This window comes from Leptinotarsa decemlineata, unplaced genomic scaffold (assembly GCF_025532065.1).
Source record: "Leptinotarsa decemlineata unplaced genomic scaffold, Ldec_3_MD MMD2_tig00026340_RagTag_RagTag, whole genome shotgun sequence".
Taxonomy (NCBI): Eukaryota; Metazoa; Arthropoda; class Insecta; order Coleoptera; family Chrysomelidae; genus Leptinotarsa; species Leptinotarsa decemlineata.
In genome coordinates, this window is record NW_027412694.1 from 7,426,259 (window position 1) to 7,445,019 (window position 18,761).

The window sequence follows — 18,761 nt, forward strand, 5'->3', positions numbered from 1 at the left end:
ATATATATATATATATATATATATATATATATATATATATATATATATAGATAGATAGATTTATTGATCTCTTCGAATCATTTACATGACATGAGATAAGTCTAATAACCGTGTTCGGTTGCGAATCAGGATAAAATTACAATACATCTTAATAAAAAACGAAAAATACACCTAAAAATACTAACAATACAATAATACAATACATATTTTTTAAAAGTTCGTACATGTAGAGTTGGGAATAAAATGCCTGGTGCTATGTAGGGGATGAGAATATGTTATTTCATTTTAGTAATTGTTCAGTAAACTCTGTTAGGGAATAAAAACAGTTGTCAATCAAAAATGATTTCAAGGTGGATTTGAATTTGATTATATTTTCATTTGCTTTTATTTCATCTGGTAGCAGGTTATAGAAATATCCTCCTGCATAGAGTGGAGATTTTTTCAGGTGCAGACGGTTGAATTTGCTTAAGTAGACATTGTTTTTGTTTCGAGTGTTGTATTGGTGGACATCACTATTTTTTTGAAACTTATTTTTGTGCTGGTGGGTATAATTTAATAGCTTGTAGAGGTAAATGCTTGTACAAGTCATCAAGCTATTTGTCCTAAAAGTCTCTCTACATGATTCCCTATAGTCCAATTTGAATATCAGGTGAATAAATCGCTTTTGCAGAATGAATACTCTCGTTATCTCGGTCGCCCTGCCCCACACGATTATGTTGCAGCTGATCGCTGAGTAGACTAAGGCATAGTATAAGTTAATCAGCTGACATCGGTAAAAATTCGATTTCACACTATTCATCGCGAAGTAAAGTTTATTCAATTTTTTACATAGGCAGTCAATTTGTTTGTTGAAGTTCAATTTATGGTCAAGTTTTATTCCAAGAAATTTGGTGCATTTGGATGAGTAAATTATAGTGTTAGTGCTAGTTAATAGTTTTAAATTGTTTTCATTCTTCAGCGGTGCAGTAAATTCGATCATCACAGTTTTATTCTCGTTTATAATAAGATGGTTTCTTTTGCACCATTGTGCGAAGTTACTCATGACTGCCTGTGTTGAAATTTCCAGCTCAGATAGGCCATCAGCTGCAACTATAATTGTTGTGTCGTCTGCGTAAATGAATACGCGTCTATGATTTATATATGAGGGTAAGTCGTTCACATATAGTAGGAATAAAAGTGGGTCAAACACCCCCCTTGAGGGTACCAATGAAGGTATCGAATTCACTAGAAAACTCATCCTCAATCTGAACCTTGAGTTTCCTGCCCGTCATATAAGATTGGATCCATGACTGGATTGGTCCTCTGATGCCCATCGCTTCTAATTTAATTTTTAGATATTCAGGGTTGATTGTATCGAAGGCGCGAGTCAGATCGAAGAAGATTCCTGCCACATATTTGTTCTGGTCGATATTTTCGTGGATGTATTGTGTCAGTTCTATTGAAGCGGTTTCTATCGAGTAATTGCGGCGGAAGCCGTGTTGGGATGGGGTTATTATATTATTTTGATTGAGGTAGTTGATCATCTGATTATACACGGCTGTTCCAATGATTTTGGAAAAGCAGCTAAGTATACATATCATCCTATAGTTTTCGACAGATTGGGGATCATCCTTTTTGAACACAGGGATGGTCTTGGTAGTTTTTAATTTATTTGGAAACACACCTTGGGTGACAGATAAGTTAGTGATCTCAGATAATTGAATGGAGATTTTATCAACACATTCTTCTAGTACAATAGCTGGTATTTCATCAATTCCTACAGAGTATTTCTTTTTCATTGTTAGTATTATTTGTTTTATTTCATGTTCGTTGACTGGCGCAAAAAACATAGATTTTGCGCTTCGTATGTCGTTAGTTGTACACATATTTCTTGGTAAATTGAGGCTTTGTATGGTGTTACTGACAGAATTTGCGAAAAAATCCCCAAAGTGGTTTGCTATATCGGTATTCTTTGTCAAGTTCGTCCCATTCACAGTAAGGGTGATTTCTTTTTTCTGATTGATCCTGCCCATTTTTTCAATAACTAATCTCCAGAGAGATTTGGCTTTATTATTTGATTTGTTAATTAAGTCAGAGTGATATTGTTTTTTTTCTTTGCAAATTTTTATATCCACAGATTTTTTTACATTTTTATAATGTTCTGATATAGTAGGGTCATTAACTCTTTTCTTAAGCCAGTTCAGATCTCTCAGCTGTCTTAGTTCGGAATGTAGTACTGCAGAAAAGGGTATTTTTTCTGGTTTTAATTGTTTTTGTAATATTATTTGTTTTGGGAATGCTTTGTCAAAACACCACTGGAAGTTCACCATGAAGTTATTGAATATGCTGTCAACATCTACTTCATGGGGATTTTCTGTCATTGTATTTTCATAAAGGTTTTTGAATTGGGCAAGAGTTTGTTTAACTTTCCTTTGTACAATGTTTTGTTCCCTTCGGTCTGGTGTTTTTTCCGAAGACCAAGACATGAGTTGTGCTAGATGATCAGAGGCGCCCAGGCAGGTTACTTTACAAAAGATATTTTCAATATTACTTACGATATAATCTAGTCCGCTAGAGCATGTTTTATTACCATATTGTGCAACACGTGTTGGTCCATCATATGGTAGTTTCAGATTGTACATTTCAAATATATCAAAGAGTTGTTTTTTATATTGACAATTCCCCATGAAATTCATATTGAAGTCACCACAGAGAATGATGTATGTATACTTAGCTGTTACGTAATTCAAGGTACTGCTCAATTTGTCAAGGAAGGCTTGTGGGTCTGAGTCTATTGATGAACTACGGTATAGGGTGATGATACATGTACTTTTTTGGATGCTAATAGCCGAACACTCAAAGTGAAATTCCGAGGATGAGTCTACTAGACATTGGATATTGGCACAATTCTTGCTGATTTCGGATTTAGCAAATATTGCTGTGCCCCCATGTGTAATTTTCGTCCTACAGTAACTAGAGATAAGTTGGTAGCCTGATATGATGGTGGATCTCATTTGATCTTCGCTCATCCAGTGCTCGGATATACAGAGGAAGCTTGGGTCGTGGATGTTACAGAATAATTCTAGAATGTTAATTTTGTTTGCTAAGCTTTGACTATTCAGATGAACTAGCTTAAATTTAAGTGTGTTTCTTATCTTGTCATGGTAATCCTGGGTGAGGCTGGATTCCGAAAATTTTCGGTGGTTTGTTTGCACTGGTTCTCTCGGGGTTGGTGGCTTCGTGGATTGTCCAGAAATCGCTGCCCTAGTTTGAAGTTGAAGCGGTCGAAGTATATGTTTTCAGGCCAGAAGTCGGATTCGTAGACTTTTTGCTGCAAGCACTGCTCGACACCTATCATAAAAGCTTGGTTGTTGATGCCAGCGAAGTGTGTTGCGAGTTTTTTCACGTGGATGTCTTGCGAGTCGGTGCGTTTTTTGATATAATTTTTGATATTGCCTTCTGTTACTGCATCCGGTACTCTTGATAAAAATAGCCAAATTTTTTTATCTGATTTTCCGATTCCATGGAATTCGTTATCACCTTTACCACTTCCTATGTTGCTATTTTTCATCTTTCTCTTTCTCATTACTGGGATAAATCCGTCAGCATCATTCGGGGTATTTGCTTTGTTGGTAGCAGAACTTGAGGGTCTGTTATTGTTGTCTAAGTCACTAGTGAGATTTATTATCTCATTTACTTTTTGTTTGGTTTGAATTCTCATAATTTCCGCTGCCACTTGGTTTACGTGCATGTTTGTATCACCCTGTAGGTTGGTATTCCCCACATTCATAGATAATGAACTTTCATTGTTTTTACTATAGTTGTCATGGTTATTTTTTTTGTGTTGTTCACTCATTGTTTTGTCTGCCTTATCTACTATTCCTGTTTTTACAGCACATGTTGATGATTGTTTATTGTTTGCAGCTCGATTGTTCCCGTTCGTTGGTAACAATTTTTCTTCAAGGAATACGATTTTCTCTTCAAGTAGCTGAATCACTAGGCACTTGTCCGAGATTATGATATCTTTGTCCATCAGAATTTGTCGCAATAATTTGTTTTCTTCTTTGAGGTACGTTTCTTCTGTCATTTCTGTATCAGTGGTTTGTTGATCGGGTTCGTGTTTACATTCAGCCCTTTTGAGTTCACTAGCTTGTTTCAGACAAGCTGGGTGGAAACTTTCACAACACTTTATACAGGTAACTTTATTTTTGACTTTTTTCGAGCAGTGTTTACATATAGAATTCACGTTTTCTTGCGGAGTAAATAGCTGGTCATCTTGTGCAGACGCCATATATTGTTTTTAATATATATATATATATATATATATATATATATATATATATATACACATACATATATGCTTATGTTTATGATGACTGATGGAAATTTGTAGCTTTGTCAATAAGACATAATGTTCTTTGGGCAATAAAGCATATTATTATATGGGGAAGGTCCACAGTTACTTCTAGAGTCTTTATAATACAAAAAATATCAATGTGATATTTGGTTTAGACTACAAATAATCGTGAAGGAGCACATACACTGGTAATATTTCAACATTCATATCTATTCATTTGTAAATAATGCTGGCTTATATCTTTTCTAAAAACAGAAATAGTGAGTACCAAAAATATGATAAAAAAAATTGCTTTTCATTTGCATTACACACATCATAACAGATAAAGTCGCCTGGGGCATACTAATATGACTTTTTACCTGAAAACATTGAATCATAAACCTCAAAACTTTATCAACAATCTTTTAAAAAACTTTATCTGAAAAGCATTTTATATGTTGAACAATTATATCCTGAACTATGACACATTTTATGAAAATCTAGCATCCTCAAGGTGTACTTCTCAAAGATTCGGATTGAAAACACTTGTTTTCAAGGGTTTCCAGTTTTTTTTGTTGGAAGATGGAGCAGCAAAAAAATTAAACGCAGTTTGGATGCTAGATTTCTAAGTAAATGAAATTGTATAAAAATGCTCTTTCATTTATCATGTTTTGTAGTTTCCCTGTGAATGATATCTGATTCAATTCCATAATGAATGTTTGGGGAATAGATCAAATGGAAAAAGTGCTTTTTTTCTTTTGGGTAATTTAATGTTTATGTGAAACTAAGTGTTTCGAGATGGATATATTTGTCAAATCTTGAACATTAATGTATACAAGAGCAGTTCTTTTTCGAAAATCAGATTATCTGGAACAAATCAACAATTAGAAACAAAACACTCATCTGAAAAAATGCTTTTCTAATTATCAACTCTGAGTAGAAAAACAATATTCGATATTATTTGGATGAATCCCCAAAAATATCACAATAAAATTTTATTTCCATATTTTTACAAATTGTATTCACTTGCAAAGACTTACAAAATGGAGAAATCAAATATAACTCTAAATTAAAGATTCTTCAACTTGGTCTTTTGAAAAATATGAGGTTTTGTATTTTTACAAAAATATGCCAAGTTCAAGAATCAGTATTTCATACTCTTGTTGCAAATATATTCTGATTATTAATTTTAATTAACAACTTCATAAGGCCAATGACCACTCTTCATTTGACCCTCTTTTGCTGTCTTTGCCTGTAGATATCATTTGAAGGGGGTAAGGTCATATCCTCATCATCAGATCCATCAAGGCCTAACCCAATTCTCTTCCTTCTCTTCAAACCGATTCCACCACCTTCTTCCACAATCCAGTGAACTGATTTTGCTAGATCAAATAACCTTACATCCCCACCACTCTCAGAAGGTGCTGGAACTAGAAAAAATGAAAAATTAAAATTTCATGGCATCCTCTCATCAAACTGTGAAATTTGTAAATGATGAATAGATATGTAATAATGAAATCTACAACCCATACAATTTTATTTAGCGTCTTGATATCTATTGCGTTGAAGAATTTTTCTATTTTCATATCAAAAATAATTTTTTTTTACTTTATTTATACCAAAATTAACTATCAACTATTTTAAAATTCGATATAAATAAAAAAAATAGTTCTGCTTCATGCACAAAATGAAATTACTGGAAAATACATTTTTGAAATCACCAGAAACAACTACTTTCAGTTATGAACATTGAAGAGTACCTGCTAGAAGGAAGTTTTTTCCCTTTTCAATGAATAAAAACAATTTTTTCATCAGTTTTTAGAATACCTACTTTTATTCAGACTACTTTTCTCACAGGTAAATGAAGAGTAGAAGTGTATTGAATGAACAATCCTATTGATTTTCATTGTGACATGGTTCATTACCTTTTCAGTCCCATTTCGATCTACCAATATTGAAAGAAACTTCTATTGTCTTTATAGATATGAATTATATGCATTCTTAGATACTATATTTTTTCATTTTTGTGATATTGATAACTTATATATTTTGTGGAAATTCATCTTCAATTAAATGATATAGATATAGAAATAAAATACTTTGTCTAATTTCCACTTACTTAAAATGTATTGATATTAATTCGACCAAGGTTTCGGTTTTTACATCATTCTCAAGTATTCTAACACTCATAATATAATAATACATTACACATTTATCAAGTGAATTATTACTATAGAAGAAGATTGATAGCAGGACATAAGTACTTAAATAGTCCCATTCACATGATCACGTGTTAGCTTTTGGTACACCAATCAAAATTTTGAAAAAAGTGTTAAAGTTGAGAGTACTTAAGAGTTTTCCAGATGATTAATAATGTATTTCAAAAGAACTTTGGAAGCAATAAAAATGTCTTGAAACATGTGATTCCAAGCACAATAAAAAAAAAGACAAAAATCCATCGTCATCTTCAACTTCAACAGTCAAACCAACATCTTTGGGACAACTTCTGTATATTAAATTGCTATATTTTTTTCAGACATGTCAACAAGATTGGTCATTATTCTTCAGCTTATCCTATAGAGGAATCTGAGGGACGCTTTAGATATCATTATATTTATTCATCCTTGATTATTGTCAGAAACATATATGAATTGAAATTTGTCCATCTCTGTTTACTTATCATGATTACAGATGATTCCATAGGAAACAGTGAATAAGTACTATTTGTTGCCATCCGGATATTTTTATGGTTATGTCGCAAGAACATGTAGTTTACTTATAAGAAGTGAGTTAAAATGCACAAGCAAAGCGAGAGTGATTTAGTGAAATAATTGTATTTCTTGAATCTGAAGTGCTATCGAAGTCAAACTGCACAAACCATAGGTTTTTTTCCGGAAAGAAAGGTTTTGACTTTCCACTTCTCCATCTTCGTATAAAAAATGTGGGGAGATTCCCACAGCGAGATTTTTTCTAGTAGAGGTTCGGTTGATTCTGCTACTTCAAATGACTGACGAGAGTGCGAAATGCCCTAATTGGCTCATGGAGTTATTTACATAACCTCCCCAAAACACGAGGCTAATGTTCGTAACAGTCGATGGCACTGATACCAAAAAAATTATTTGAAGCAAATTCAAATTTGGCTATGAAGGAAAAAATATTTTATGCCAACCAGAATTTTGCTATAATGAAAAAACGTTAAATTTATTTTGATAATTGATTATAGGTAATTTTTCTTTTGTGAATTTAAGATTTTCTGGGTAAAACAGATGTGAGATTCCTTGTAAACAGCCTTGATTAGCCTTGTTAAATGATTATGTACATTGCATAGTTCAATGTTTTCCATTCATTATGATCGAGTGCGGAAAAGTGTATTCTGTCAATTCATAAATTGAATTGATGATAAGTAAATGTTTTCATCAAGAGCATTTCTTTCAATTTAATAAGAGTCATTAATGTTATGAATACTTACAGGTGTCCGGCAGATGAATTCTACTGAAAATGTCCATGAGAATATCAATATGAACAAATGGACCACGGAAGCAGTTTGGAGGGGGTAGAAGTGTACATAAATGAGCTGCTGTAGGTGGAAGAGGAAAAGTACCACCTGTGAAAAAAAACCAACGTTTTCATTGTCCCTTAGTTCAATTAACAATAAAATATAAACTGTTAGGTGTCTCTAGAACACGTTCCAAATAAAAGATTTGAAATAAAATTATATGTTGATTATTTCAAAGTGAATTTCCCTCCAATATTTTTTTATAACAGAATAAAGTTTGTTGCAGAAAAATTTATATCTCAAAAAATTTGAAATTTCTATAGATGAAATGCTTAATATTTTTAAATCCAGTATAGAAATAATTGAAAATATTTATGTTTGCACAGATTACCTGGAACTGGATGTTCGCCAGGCAAAGGATTAGATTTAGGTTTGTAAGGAATCATCTGTGAGTAGTCTGGAACAGGTAACGGTGCTTCTGTTTCACTTTCTATTATTGATTGCAGAACATGATTCCTACCGGCGCCTGTAATGTTCAAAACCTCAGTGTACCTGTAAACAAAAACTCAGCTTGATTAGTGTGGTCATCATATTGATTGATTCACTGTTGCAGTGTAATACATTTTTACTAAGACAATTAAAATAATGACTGTTAGTTTCTAACTATTAGTTCCAATAGTTTATATAATATACTCAAACAATCTCTGAAATTATACCAAGTCACAGTTAATTTGTGTATCCAAAATGAATTGACAAAGTTATGAAATCGAATCGACATGGCTAGTGCTCTGAATAGCCTAATCTTCTGATGGAGAATTCTTAATATTCCTTATCAACTCAGAATAATTTTTATCCACTCCAGATATTGTTGGTATAAGAAATATCCAAAGGGTGTATTATGTACACTCAATAGATATTAGAAACAAATCAACATGTACAACTAAAGGATATCATCGAGAGTATCCAAAAGACATTGTAAGATCTTTTGTAGATGTCTTATATTCTTCAAGAATATCTTATGAAAGCAGAGGTTGGTTCAGAGTTATATTTTCCATCATACCTATCACGAAGTTTCAGTTTTTTATAAATATATCCAGTTCGAAGATCTTTCTAGAGAAGATGTCTGTATATATAAATAATTCAATAGCACACGATATAAGTATTTACCTCATTATGGAAAATATCGATATCAGTAAAAAATGTGAAATATAAAGAAAAGTGTTTCACATTGTGAATTATCCTTCTTTATTGCTCTAGGAAACAAGATATACAAAAAAAGTTTGGCAAATGGACAGTAAATACCCCCATGCACATGCCTTGCCAGGCATTAATGTGAGCAAATTTCCTCTATCATCACCAACAGTGAAGCTCTATTCCTTCGCTTAACCAAACCGAGCCTCAATCCATGTGTTCTAATCAAATGAATCAAGAGTTGATCCACCAAAGGAGAAAGAAGACCTTTATTTTTTATACAGATTAGCCCACTACAGTACACATGTCGATTACTCTTTGGAGAACTTTTCTGCCCTATTCTTTCATCCTCCACCATACACTCTGCTTATTCAATAAAGAAAGCAATTCATTTGTTGTCTATTTTATTCAACGCTCTCAGACTACAAATCCCTTTTTCCGCTTCCATTCTCTCTAACTCGCTCCACACGGCTATCGATGATGTATGTGATGAAAATTAATAACGTATTCAAGTAACACTTTATTGTGCGATTTCCACTGAACAGTTTACAAAACCGTAACACGTGTTTCACAATAAAGTGTTACTTGAATATTTCAATGATGTGCTTTACGGTTTCAGACTCATCCCATATGCACGGCCATGGTTCAGAACTAAATAAAAACCTTGAAAGATAGTCACCAAACACCGTTTGAATATTCTTTTGCGTCAGAGCCACCATATCATTCCAGACATTTCCTCAAAATATGTAGTGAAGTCTTCCAGTTACTCTTTCATCCTACTCGCAACCAATCTCCTATTATCCTTTCTTTAATTCACTTTCTCTTCTATCTAGTACACCCGTCCCTCTCTATCTCCCTTGTGACATGTTCCCTCTGATACTTCCCTTATGTGCTTCTGTTTTCCTCGTTTTCTATACAATGGCCTTTTTTCCATACAATTCACGTCTGTTCTCCCCATTCTCTCCTTTCTGCTACCATTTTCTGCACTTTCGCCACTTTCTCGTTGAAAATGGGCAGAAATTGACTAAACAAAAATAGTCGTTTGTGTTGAGATCATTTTGCTAACTCTATAACACTTTTACTGAACATATTTATTTCAAGAATATAAATAATATTGAACTTGTATTTTCAGAATACGAATAATATTAATCTTTCCATGAAAGAGAGGTAATTGCAAAGAAAATGAAAAAAAATTAAAAAATAGAAAAGTATTCAAATAGTTGAATTTTTTAATATTATTATTATCACCTTTTGGATAAATGGAGCATTCTGGAGAAAGTTCAATCTATGTACACTGAGGCAAATCTGATAAGCGTCCATATCCAGAGATATTTCGATCTCAATAGAACATCAGACTTTGTGTCAGCGAACTGACTAATAAATTGAAGATAACCCCTAATATAGATTAAAATATTCACCTACCCAATACTTTTCAACTCTTGGGCAGTACATGGAAACAGATCCAAGAAACGGTATCTGTCAACAAGTTGAGCAGTTTCTTTTCCTTCAAACTCTTTGATCTTTGACAAAACTTCTGAACGACGCTTCTCTACTTTCACAATTGACTGCAGGTCTCCAATATTACACTCAAACTCCAAAAATTTATTCCATATATCCCTGTAAAAATTAAAATGATATTAAATGAATATTTATACAAAATGATTCCTAATTGCGGTAAAAAATGTAAGAGCATACTCAGGAGCTAATTTTATGCCTTGTTTCCAAGAAACAGTGTGATCAAATCATGACACACTAGTTGTTTTTATTAGCTTTTCGTTCTTTTCTGTAAAACAAAGAAAGCTACATGAGCAAAACAGAGAAAGGTTCATTTTCAAATGTTTTACCCAACTGAATGTTACACGAAACTTCAGTGGCGAACACTTTTTGAAGAAGTTTTATGAGGTAGGAAAATTAATATTCATCAGTATGATTCACCAATTATTACATCATTTCCGTTCTGATTTTATTGATTTCAAAGAAAAAAATAACATATTAAATATTTTAGTTCCTTGATTTCGAGCAACGATTGCTTTGATCATTTGACTTGTGTTCCAAGAACACTATGGCTATTGAGAAAAATGAGAAATAAACTTCCTATGTTTTTATACCATTTGTATTTGTAACTAACGTTACTGAAGTTTTGTCTCGTAAGGACATTTTCAAACAAATACAATAAACTGTTTATCGCAGTACACTAGTTACAAATACAACTGGTATAAAAACAGGAATTTTTATTTCTAATTTTTCATGACGATTTCCTACCACTTAGTAACGGCTACATCCATCAATTTACTATTCTCAGTTTATCGGCCATGTTTCTTTACAGAATCAACCTATCTTCAACGAGAAATATTAATTATTGACATACTCAAGTAACACTTAATTGTTGAATTTTCACTGAACAGTTTATAAAACCACAACGTTTTTCACTATACAATAGTTTCTTGAAGTGCGTTCATTATTATCCATTAAAAGGGTCAAGTACATATTTACATGAAGGAGTTTACTTGAAATCAATCAATCAATGTTGTACAAACTCAAACCTTGCACCTTCCATAATTCAGAAAAAGTATAATTTTCTACTGCAAGTTTGAAAAGTGTAAGTGAAATTCTTGTTCAGATTGGATGGAGGATCGGGCACTCTAAAAGTTATTATGTAGGAGATTAAAACCAATAACCAAGTCACATCAAGCTTAATTTTTTTATACTAGACATACCGTTTCCAAGATTACCTCGATACGGTATGAAAAGTATGATAGCAGTGACCAAATTTGTTGCTATCTATTAATTGTCCAACTGACTTATTTTTGGTAAATGAAACACTTGTAACCTTTACTAAACTACGTATATCGATTAGAACAACTTGTTTTATGTGAGAGGATTGACTTGTACTGGTGTTCCTAGTTTTCTAGTTTATTCACAATATAAAACACGTGTTATGGTCTTAGTACACCTATGACCCGCTAAGTTCAGAGATATAACTTTATAAGGTGATCCTTCAGAAAAGCATCTTGGGGTGCAAACTTGAAGTGAAAAAGTGGTCTGTCAAATAAAGAAATAGTTTCAGTTCCTAAGGTCGTATCCGGTAATACACATTAAAATGTTGAAGTTCTAATAATGAAAGACAGTCAATTGATGTAGCACGATTCTTAAGAGTCCTATGGAGTGGCAGCGCCATATCGAAAATCGCGAAAACACTTTGTGAAGAAATGAGATGTTACATAAAAAATATGTATATGAGAAAGTTATCGATGATGTAACGAAGAATGTCGCTAACTCATTTTTTTACATTTATTTATTCAAACATTTTTAACTTTTTATTCCTTTGACGAATTTCAAAATTTTTACTTTAGCGACATTGTACGATTGAATATAGTTAACTTCTTCACAAAATAAAATATGAAATAATGTTTGATTAATTTATAAAACGAGTTTTCTTTATTCAATGAATTTTCACCCGTCAAGTGCTGCCATCTGGTAAAAACTGAACCCATATTAGAGCAGAGAAGGGTTTGGCAACATCGCTGTTAGCGAAACACGCGTCAAGTGCAAATAATATCAGTTTTATGTTAGGGTAATTGGTCTCTACAAGATTCAACTTTTACACCATCCAATCTCGTTTAATCAATTCGGTCATTTCTATATCTTCACAAATACATGTTACCTATTTTAATTTATTCTTCGTATAAGTTGAACTCCACTCTTTTGTTCAGAAAGTTAGTATCACATTTTTATTTTCCATTTGTCAACTTCACATGAATAAAGTCGATCATCATCACTTTTTCTATCTGCTATTTTATTTCTATTGAAATTGATAATGAATAAGTTTCCAAAAATATTGGTGTTCCATCTTTTTAAGATTCTCTAAGTTTCATTTAATTTTTTTAGTGTTATAGTTTATTGTATTTCATAAAAATAAAATACATGTTTCATAGAAATGTGATTTATTTTACTTTTCGCTCATTCAACGTTATATTTTATTGTTTTCAATGAAACTTTCTGAGTATTACTCACAGTTCATTTCCATTAAACAATTATGTTTATCACATAACTTGTCGATTTGACGTCTTCTATAAATTTATTCAACTCGTTCCGAGTGATTTTGAAATGTAAAAAAAAAAATTACTGGATCTAGTCTTGAATCAGAATTTGTACTTGTGTTGAGTGATTTCCAAGTTGAAAAGTAAGGAAGAATGATTGAACCTTGCTTAGAATAACCGAATGATATAAAAAATATATTTATGAAATTAACGAAAACAAAACGCCTCACTTCTTGTAACTATCATGACATGTTTTATTTTTTGTAAATGATTACCGAATGTACCTGTTATAACTATATTTTTATACCATTCGCTAATTCTTGTCTCGGTTCAGTGATTTTATCATACCTACTCTTCAACTCGGAAATCACACAACACAAGAACAAATTTCCATTCAGAACTCTGATCAGTCATTACTCTATCTCTTCTGCCTCTATGAAATCACTCAAAGTAAATGGAGCAAAATGAATGTATAGAAGACGCCAAAGTGACAAGCTATGTGATGAATAGCATCCTTGATTACTGAAAATACCTGGAAGTAGATGAACAACACCGATTCTGGCTCAAACGGGAGTGGGGGGAAACGTCATCGACGCAGGATGGAACGAGTATCGTAGCGATTTAAGCGTGGACCCCCTTGCCCTCGGCCCCCTAGGGACTCCGCATCACCGCTCAGGCCCTCTTGCGACTCTTCCTCGCCCCGGGCCCCCTTGTCACGTTCCAGTCACGTGATTTTAATTAAAAAAAGTTTATAGTTATGAGATTCGAACCTGGATCGTCCGCGTGGTAGACATTGTCCTTAGCCTCTACACCAACGTAAGATATTGTAGTTAACTGCGAATGTTGGGTATTTACAGTATTAGTTTTATTGGGACCGAAATTGACTCATTCATTATACTCGACAGAATTTTTTTTTTGATTTCCGTATAATGTAATCGTCATTATCATATTGAAGATAGGAAAATATACTTAGATTTGGGAGATAATTAATATTTCATATAAAGATGTGTATGTGTGTGTAAGAGCCCCCATGGCGTTCCGTATGAATTTACGTGGCTTTGCGTATAGGATTTTGAGAAATTCATTTGAATAATTTATCGTACGGAATTGTTTTCATGTCCTGTTATCAGTAACCACACAAAGATAAGCGCTCGATTCATCGATACAAAAGTATATGAAAACAATAAAAAGTTATAGAACACACAGAGTCATCTATGAGTCACTAGCTGAACTATCTATTGGTTGAAGAAGGACACTGTAAACACTAGACTCGTAAGACTGCATCTGTCAAATGTCAATACATGCCAGCATGGCAGGTTCGGCGTTGCCGGTTGTAAAATTTATCGTTGTTTATGGGGCAATGTAGCGTTGCCGGTTTTGTAATTAATAGTGAACGACTCGATGAAAATTGGAAGCGCGAAAGTGATATATTAATAATAATGAATCAGATTTAAGAAAAAACATTACAGAATAATGAGGCTGTATCGTTTCAAAGTGTGATCCCTCAATGTTACAAGGTAACTCAAAATACATCATTGAAAACAAACATGGCATCGAAGTGTACAGGGTGCGTCAAAATACATTATTTAAGAAAAAACATAACAGTTCCACGAGGCTGTAAGTTTTCAACGTGCGATCCCTCAATGTGTACAAGGTATCTCAAAATACATCATTGAAAAACAAATATGACGTCGAAGTATACAGGGTGCGTCAAAATATATCATTTAAGGAAAAAAACATGTCAATTTATACTGTATATTATACTTTTCATAATCTACAAATGAAATCATTTGAAATGAGAACCCACACCGGTCTGTTGCTGCTAGAATAATGAAAATAGATTATACGGTCCTTTTGACTTCGTAAAATGATTAATTATGTTTTTTGACATCTAAAAGAATGCATTGATGTCAAAATCATCGGAATCGGACTACCGGAAGTGGTCGTTTTTTGATGGATTCGAATCCTTCTCACCCTAAGGAATCCAAATATATCATATGATTCAGTATACAATGATTTTTTCATTTTCTTTGTCAATAAATTCTGCGTTTTGCATCAAGCTTCTGCAATTGGAATAAACTTATAGTTGTTCATAACCCAACACTTTTCAATTCCAAGTTTTTTCTATGATTTTTGTTGAATTTGCAATTCTTCCTATGCTATTTCACATTAGGCGTTGGATATTATATTCATTACACCATCTTTGTTTTTCTCTGTCGGTACACTCTGTATTCGTTTCCCTTCCATTTGATGTACTACACGTTGAGATTCAACTATCATTAACAAAGATTTGGCTTAGTGCCCTTATGACATGTTGCGCCATCTTCGATTTTTCTTCGTCGTTGACTTCCGCATTTCTTATCCTTTCATTTGACGTGCTGTACGCGACGATCCGATCATTATTAGCGAATATACAAGTTAGAGCCCTTCTGACAGGTGTGCTATTATTTCTTGTAATAACTCATTACTTTCCACAAATTATCACACACACCATCACCTCCCACGCTGACTACGTCACTTTCAAGGTTTCAATGTTTTATCACTATTATTATTATTATTCGACCCACATTCTCCAGTGCAATTTCATCTAGCACAATCAATCGAGCGATATTTGATTTCTCCATTCTGATTAGCTGGCCGACACTACTCTGTAACAGAAGTTAGGTTGAGTGTTCCACAAGGTTCCGTTCAAGAGTCTGAAAATTCGCAAAATGAATCTTCATATGACAAAGCATGGACTTTAGTCATTTCCTGATGATGCTTACTTGGTTAGCGGAACGCGTTAAATGATAAATAACTGTCATATTGAAACACGAAAAACCGTTACGACAATAACGATGAAACGATAACGAATAAACGCACGAAAAACGGTCGAAAACGCACGGAAAACGATCGAAAACGCACGAAAAACGATCGAAAACGCACGAAAAACGATCGAAAACGCACGAAAAACGATCGAAAACGCACGTAAAACGGTCGCACGCAAAACGGTGGCACGAAAAACAGTCGAAACGTTTGTAAAACGCTCGCTTTTCCCATTTTCAAACGTTAACTCCTCAATACGTAACTCCTCGACACTTTTGGTGTCATCTCCTTCTTCTCCTGATGATGCTAACTAGGTTAACAAAGATACGAGACTTCCGACATGTTGGAACGCTAGACTTCTGTTGAATCGACATGTTTTTTTTAAATGATGTATTTTGAAACGCCCTGTATACACATTAATATCATATTTTAAATCGACATGTTTTTTTCCTTAAATGATATATTTTGACGCACCCTGTACACTTCGACGTCATATTTGTTTTTCAATGATGTATTTTGAGATACCTTGTACACATTGAGGGAACGCACGTTGAAAACTTGCCGCCTCGTGGAACTGTTATGTTTTTTCTTAAATGATGTATTTTGACGCACCCTGTACACTTCGACGCCATGTTTGTTTTCAATGATGTATTTTGAGATACCTTGTAACATTGAGGGATCGCACTTTGAAACGATACAGCCTCATTATTCTGTAATATTTTTTCTTAAATCTGATTCATTATTATTAATATATCACTTTCGCGCTTCCAATTTTCATCGAGTCGTTCACGATTAATTACAAAACAGGCAACGCAACATTGCCCCATAAACAACGATAAATTTTACAACCGGCAACGCCGAACCTGCCATGCTGGCATGTATTGACATTTGACAGATGCAGTCTTACGAGTCTAGTGTTTACAGTGTCTTTCTTCAACCAATAGATAGTTCAGTTAGTGACTCATAGATGACTCTGTGTGTTCTATAACTTTTATTGTTTTCATATACTTTTGTATCGATGAATCGAGCGCTTATCTTTGTGTGGTTACTGATAACAGGACATGAAAACAATTCCGTACGATAAATTATTCAAATGAATCTCTCAAAATCCTATACGCAACGCCACGTAAATTCATACGGAACACCATGGGGGCTCTTACACACACATACATATTTTTATATGAAATATTAATTATTTCCCAAATCTAAGTATATTTTCCTATCTTCAATATGATAATGATGATTACATTCTACGGAAATAAAAAAAAATGCTGTCGAGTATAATGAATGAGTCAATTTCGGTCCCGATAAAACTAACGCTGTAAATACCCAACATTCGCAGTTAACTTCAATATCTTACGTTGGTGTAGATGCTAAGGACAATGTCTACCACGCGGACGATCCAGGTTCGAATCTCATAACTATAAACTTTTTTTAATTAAAATCACGTGACTGGAACGTGACAAGGGGGCCCGGGGTGAGGAAGAGTCGCAAGAGCGCCTGAGCGGTGATGCGGAGTCCCTAAGGGGCCGAGGGCAAGGGGGTCCACGCTTAAATCGCTACGATACTCGTTCCATCCTGGGTCGACGACGTTTCCCCCACTCCCGTTTGAGCCAGAATCGGTGTTGTTCATCTACTCTTGTAGATTCAATACTTTATCATTGAAAAATAATGAAAAAACTGTTTTAATGAAATTAGAAAAAATCTTGTACGTAACACGATAGGATTTCATTTTTTGTAACTTGCGCTACTCGCGCTCGTTACACAAAATTAAACTTTTTCGTAACTCTTTACATAAATAACTATCTAGAAGTATGACCAAGCATAAAATGCATCAAATATACTAATTTCACAAACCTATTCTGATACAAAATAGACATTTCATCTTTTTTCACAAAGCTACATTCTGTGGAATCACAAACTTAACTGCAAACAAGAGAAACCTAAAATAAGTGAAAATTTGCACATCATTTTCGTATTTGAACCCTTGTCAGCGTTGCAAAGTGATGAACAGGCGAATGTGAGCATTCAATAAGAAATGCTGAACTTTATTCTCGTCGCAATTATTTCGAGTGCTTACTTCCGCTACTCGCCAGCAGGGACGTGCGTCTTTGATTAATTTGGCTAGAGACAGTAGAGCAAGAAAAGAGATGAAAATATCGTTGACATTGAGAACATTAAAGTATAAGAGAAACAAGATAGATCCAGATCAGTTCTCTGGAGCTGGCTTAGACGATTCTAACCAGCTGACATTACAATCTCAATTTCCATAATGCTGAAGTCTTTGCCATAGTATCCCATGATCTAAACAGTCGAAATCCTATGATAAATCAAAAAAACTACCACGCTTACTTTGGTCAAACTCAAATGAGTATGAAAAAAACTGAAAAATAATTCGGTAAAGAGACTTACACAGACTTTTCTGGTTCTAAACTTCCGGATGATAGAACTCTTTCAAACAAAACCCTCGTATTGTTATCTTCATTCAAGTGAGACAAATAGTCTATATAGCAAGTAATATACTCAGGAATAGCTCCAAATTTTTTCAGTCCAAGTTCGAAAATCCTAAAAGCAATGTTTTTGTCTTTACTGCAGTAGTACTCCATAAGAGCGGCGCAGACAAACAAATGGTATTTGGAACGGTTGTCTTCTCTGGCCTTTTTAAAGACTGCTCTGGCTGATTTGATTCCTTCTGCTCGTCTTGCAAACTTCATGTACTGAATGTATGCCTAGAATATTCCAATTTCAAATTTAAATAGGTTTCTAATAAATGAGTAAATCAACAATGCGACAATATGTATTGTGTTTGCATACTAGTTTTCAAAGGTATTTTGAATATTTTTGAACATTTCAGGTATCTTCAAAAAGGGTTTTTATGATGAGGACTCATGTAGTTCAGGTAACATTGTTAAAA

The 18,761-nt window shown here is 33.7% G+C and overlaps 1 protein-coding gene across 1 annotated transcript in view; it reads right to left on the reverse strand.

The window, feature by feature from the left end:
* Nucleotides 1-5,295: 5,295 nt before the first annotated feature.
* su(f) (cleavage stimulation factor subunit su(f)) overlaps nt 5,296-18,761 on the reverse strand; it is a 28,599-nt gene continuing 15,133 nt past the window's right edge. The window contains exons 9-13 of the mRNA XM_023170841.2: nt 18,260-18,576; nt 10,425-10,619; nt 8,203-8,363; nt 7,785-7,919; nt 5,296-5,745 (exon numbers count right to left, since the gene is read on the reverse strand). Of these exons, the coding sequence (XP_023026609.1) occupies nt 5,540-5,745; nt 7,785-7,919; nt 8,203-8,363; nt 10,425-10,619; nt 18,260-18,576 (1,014 nt within the window). The 3' untranslated portion in view covers nt 5,296-5,539. The remainder of the gene's footprint in view (nt 5,746-7,784; nt 7,920-8,202; nt 8,364-10,424; nt 10,620-18,259; nt 18,577-18,761) is intronic.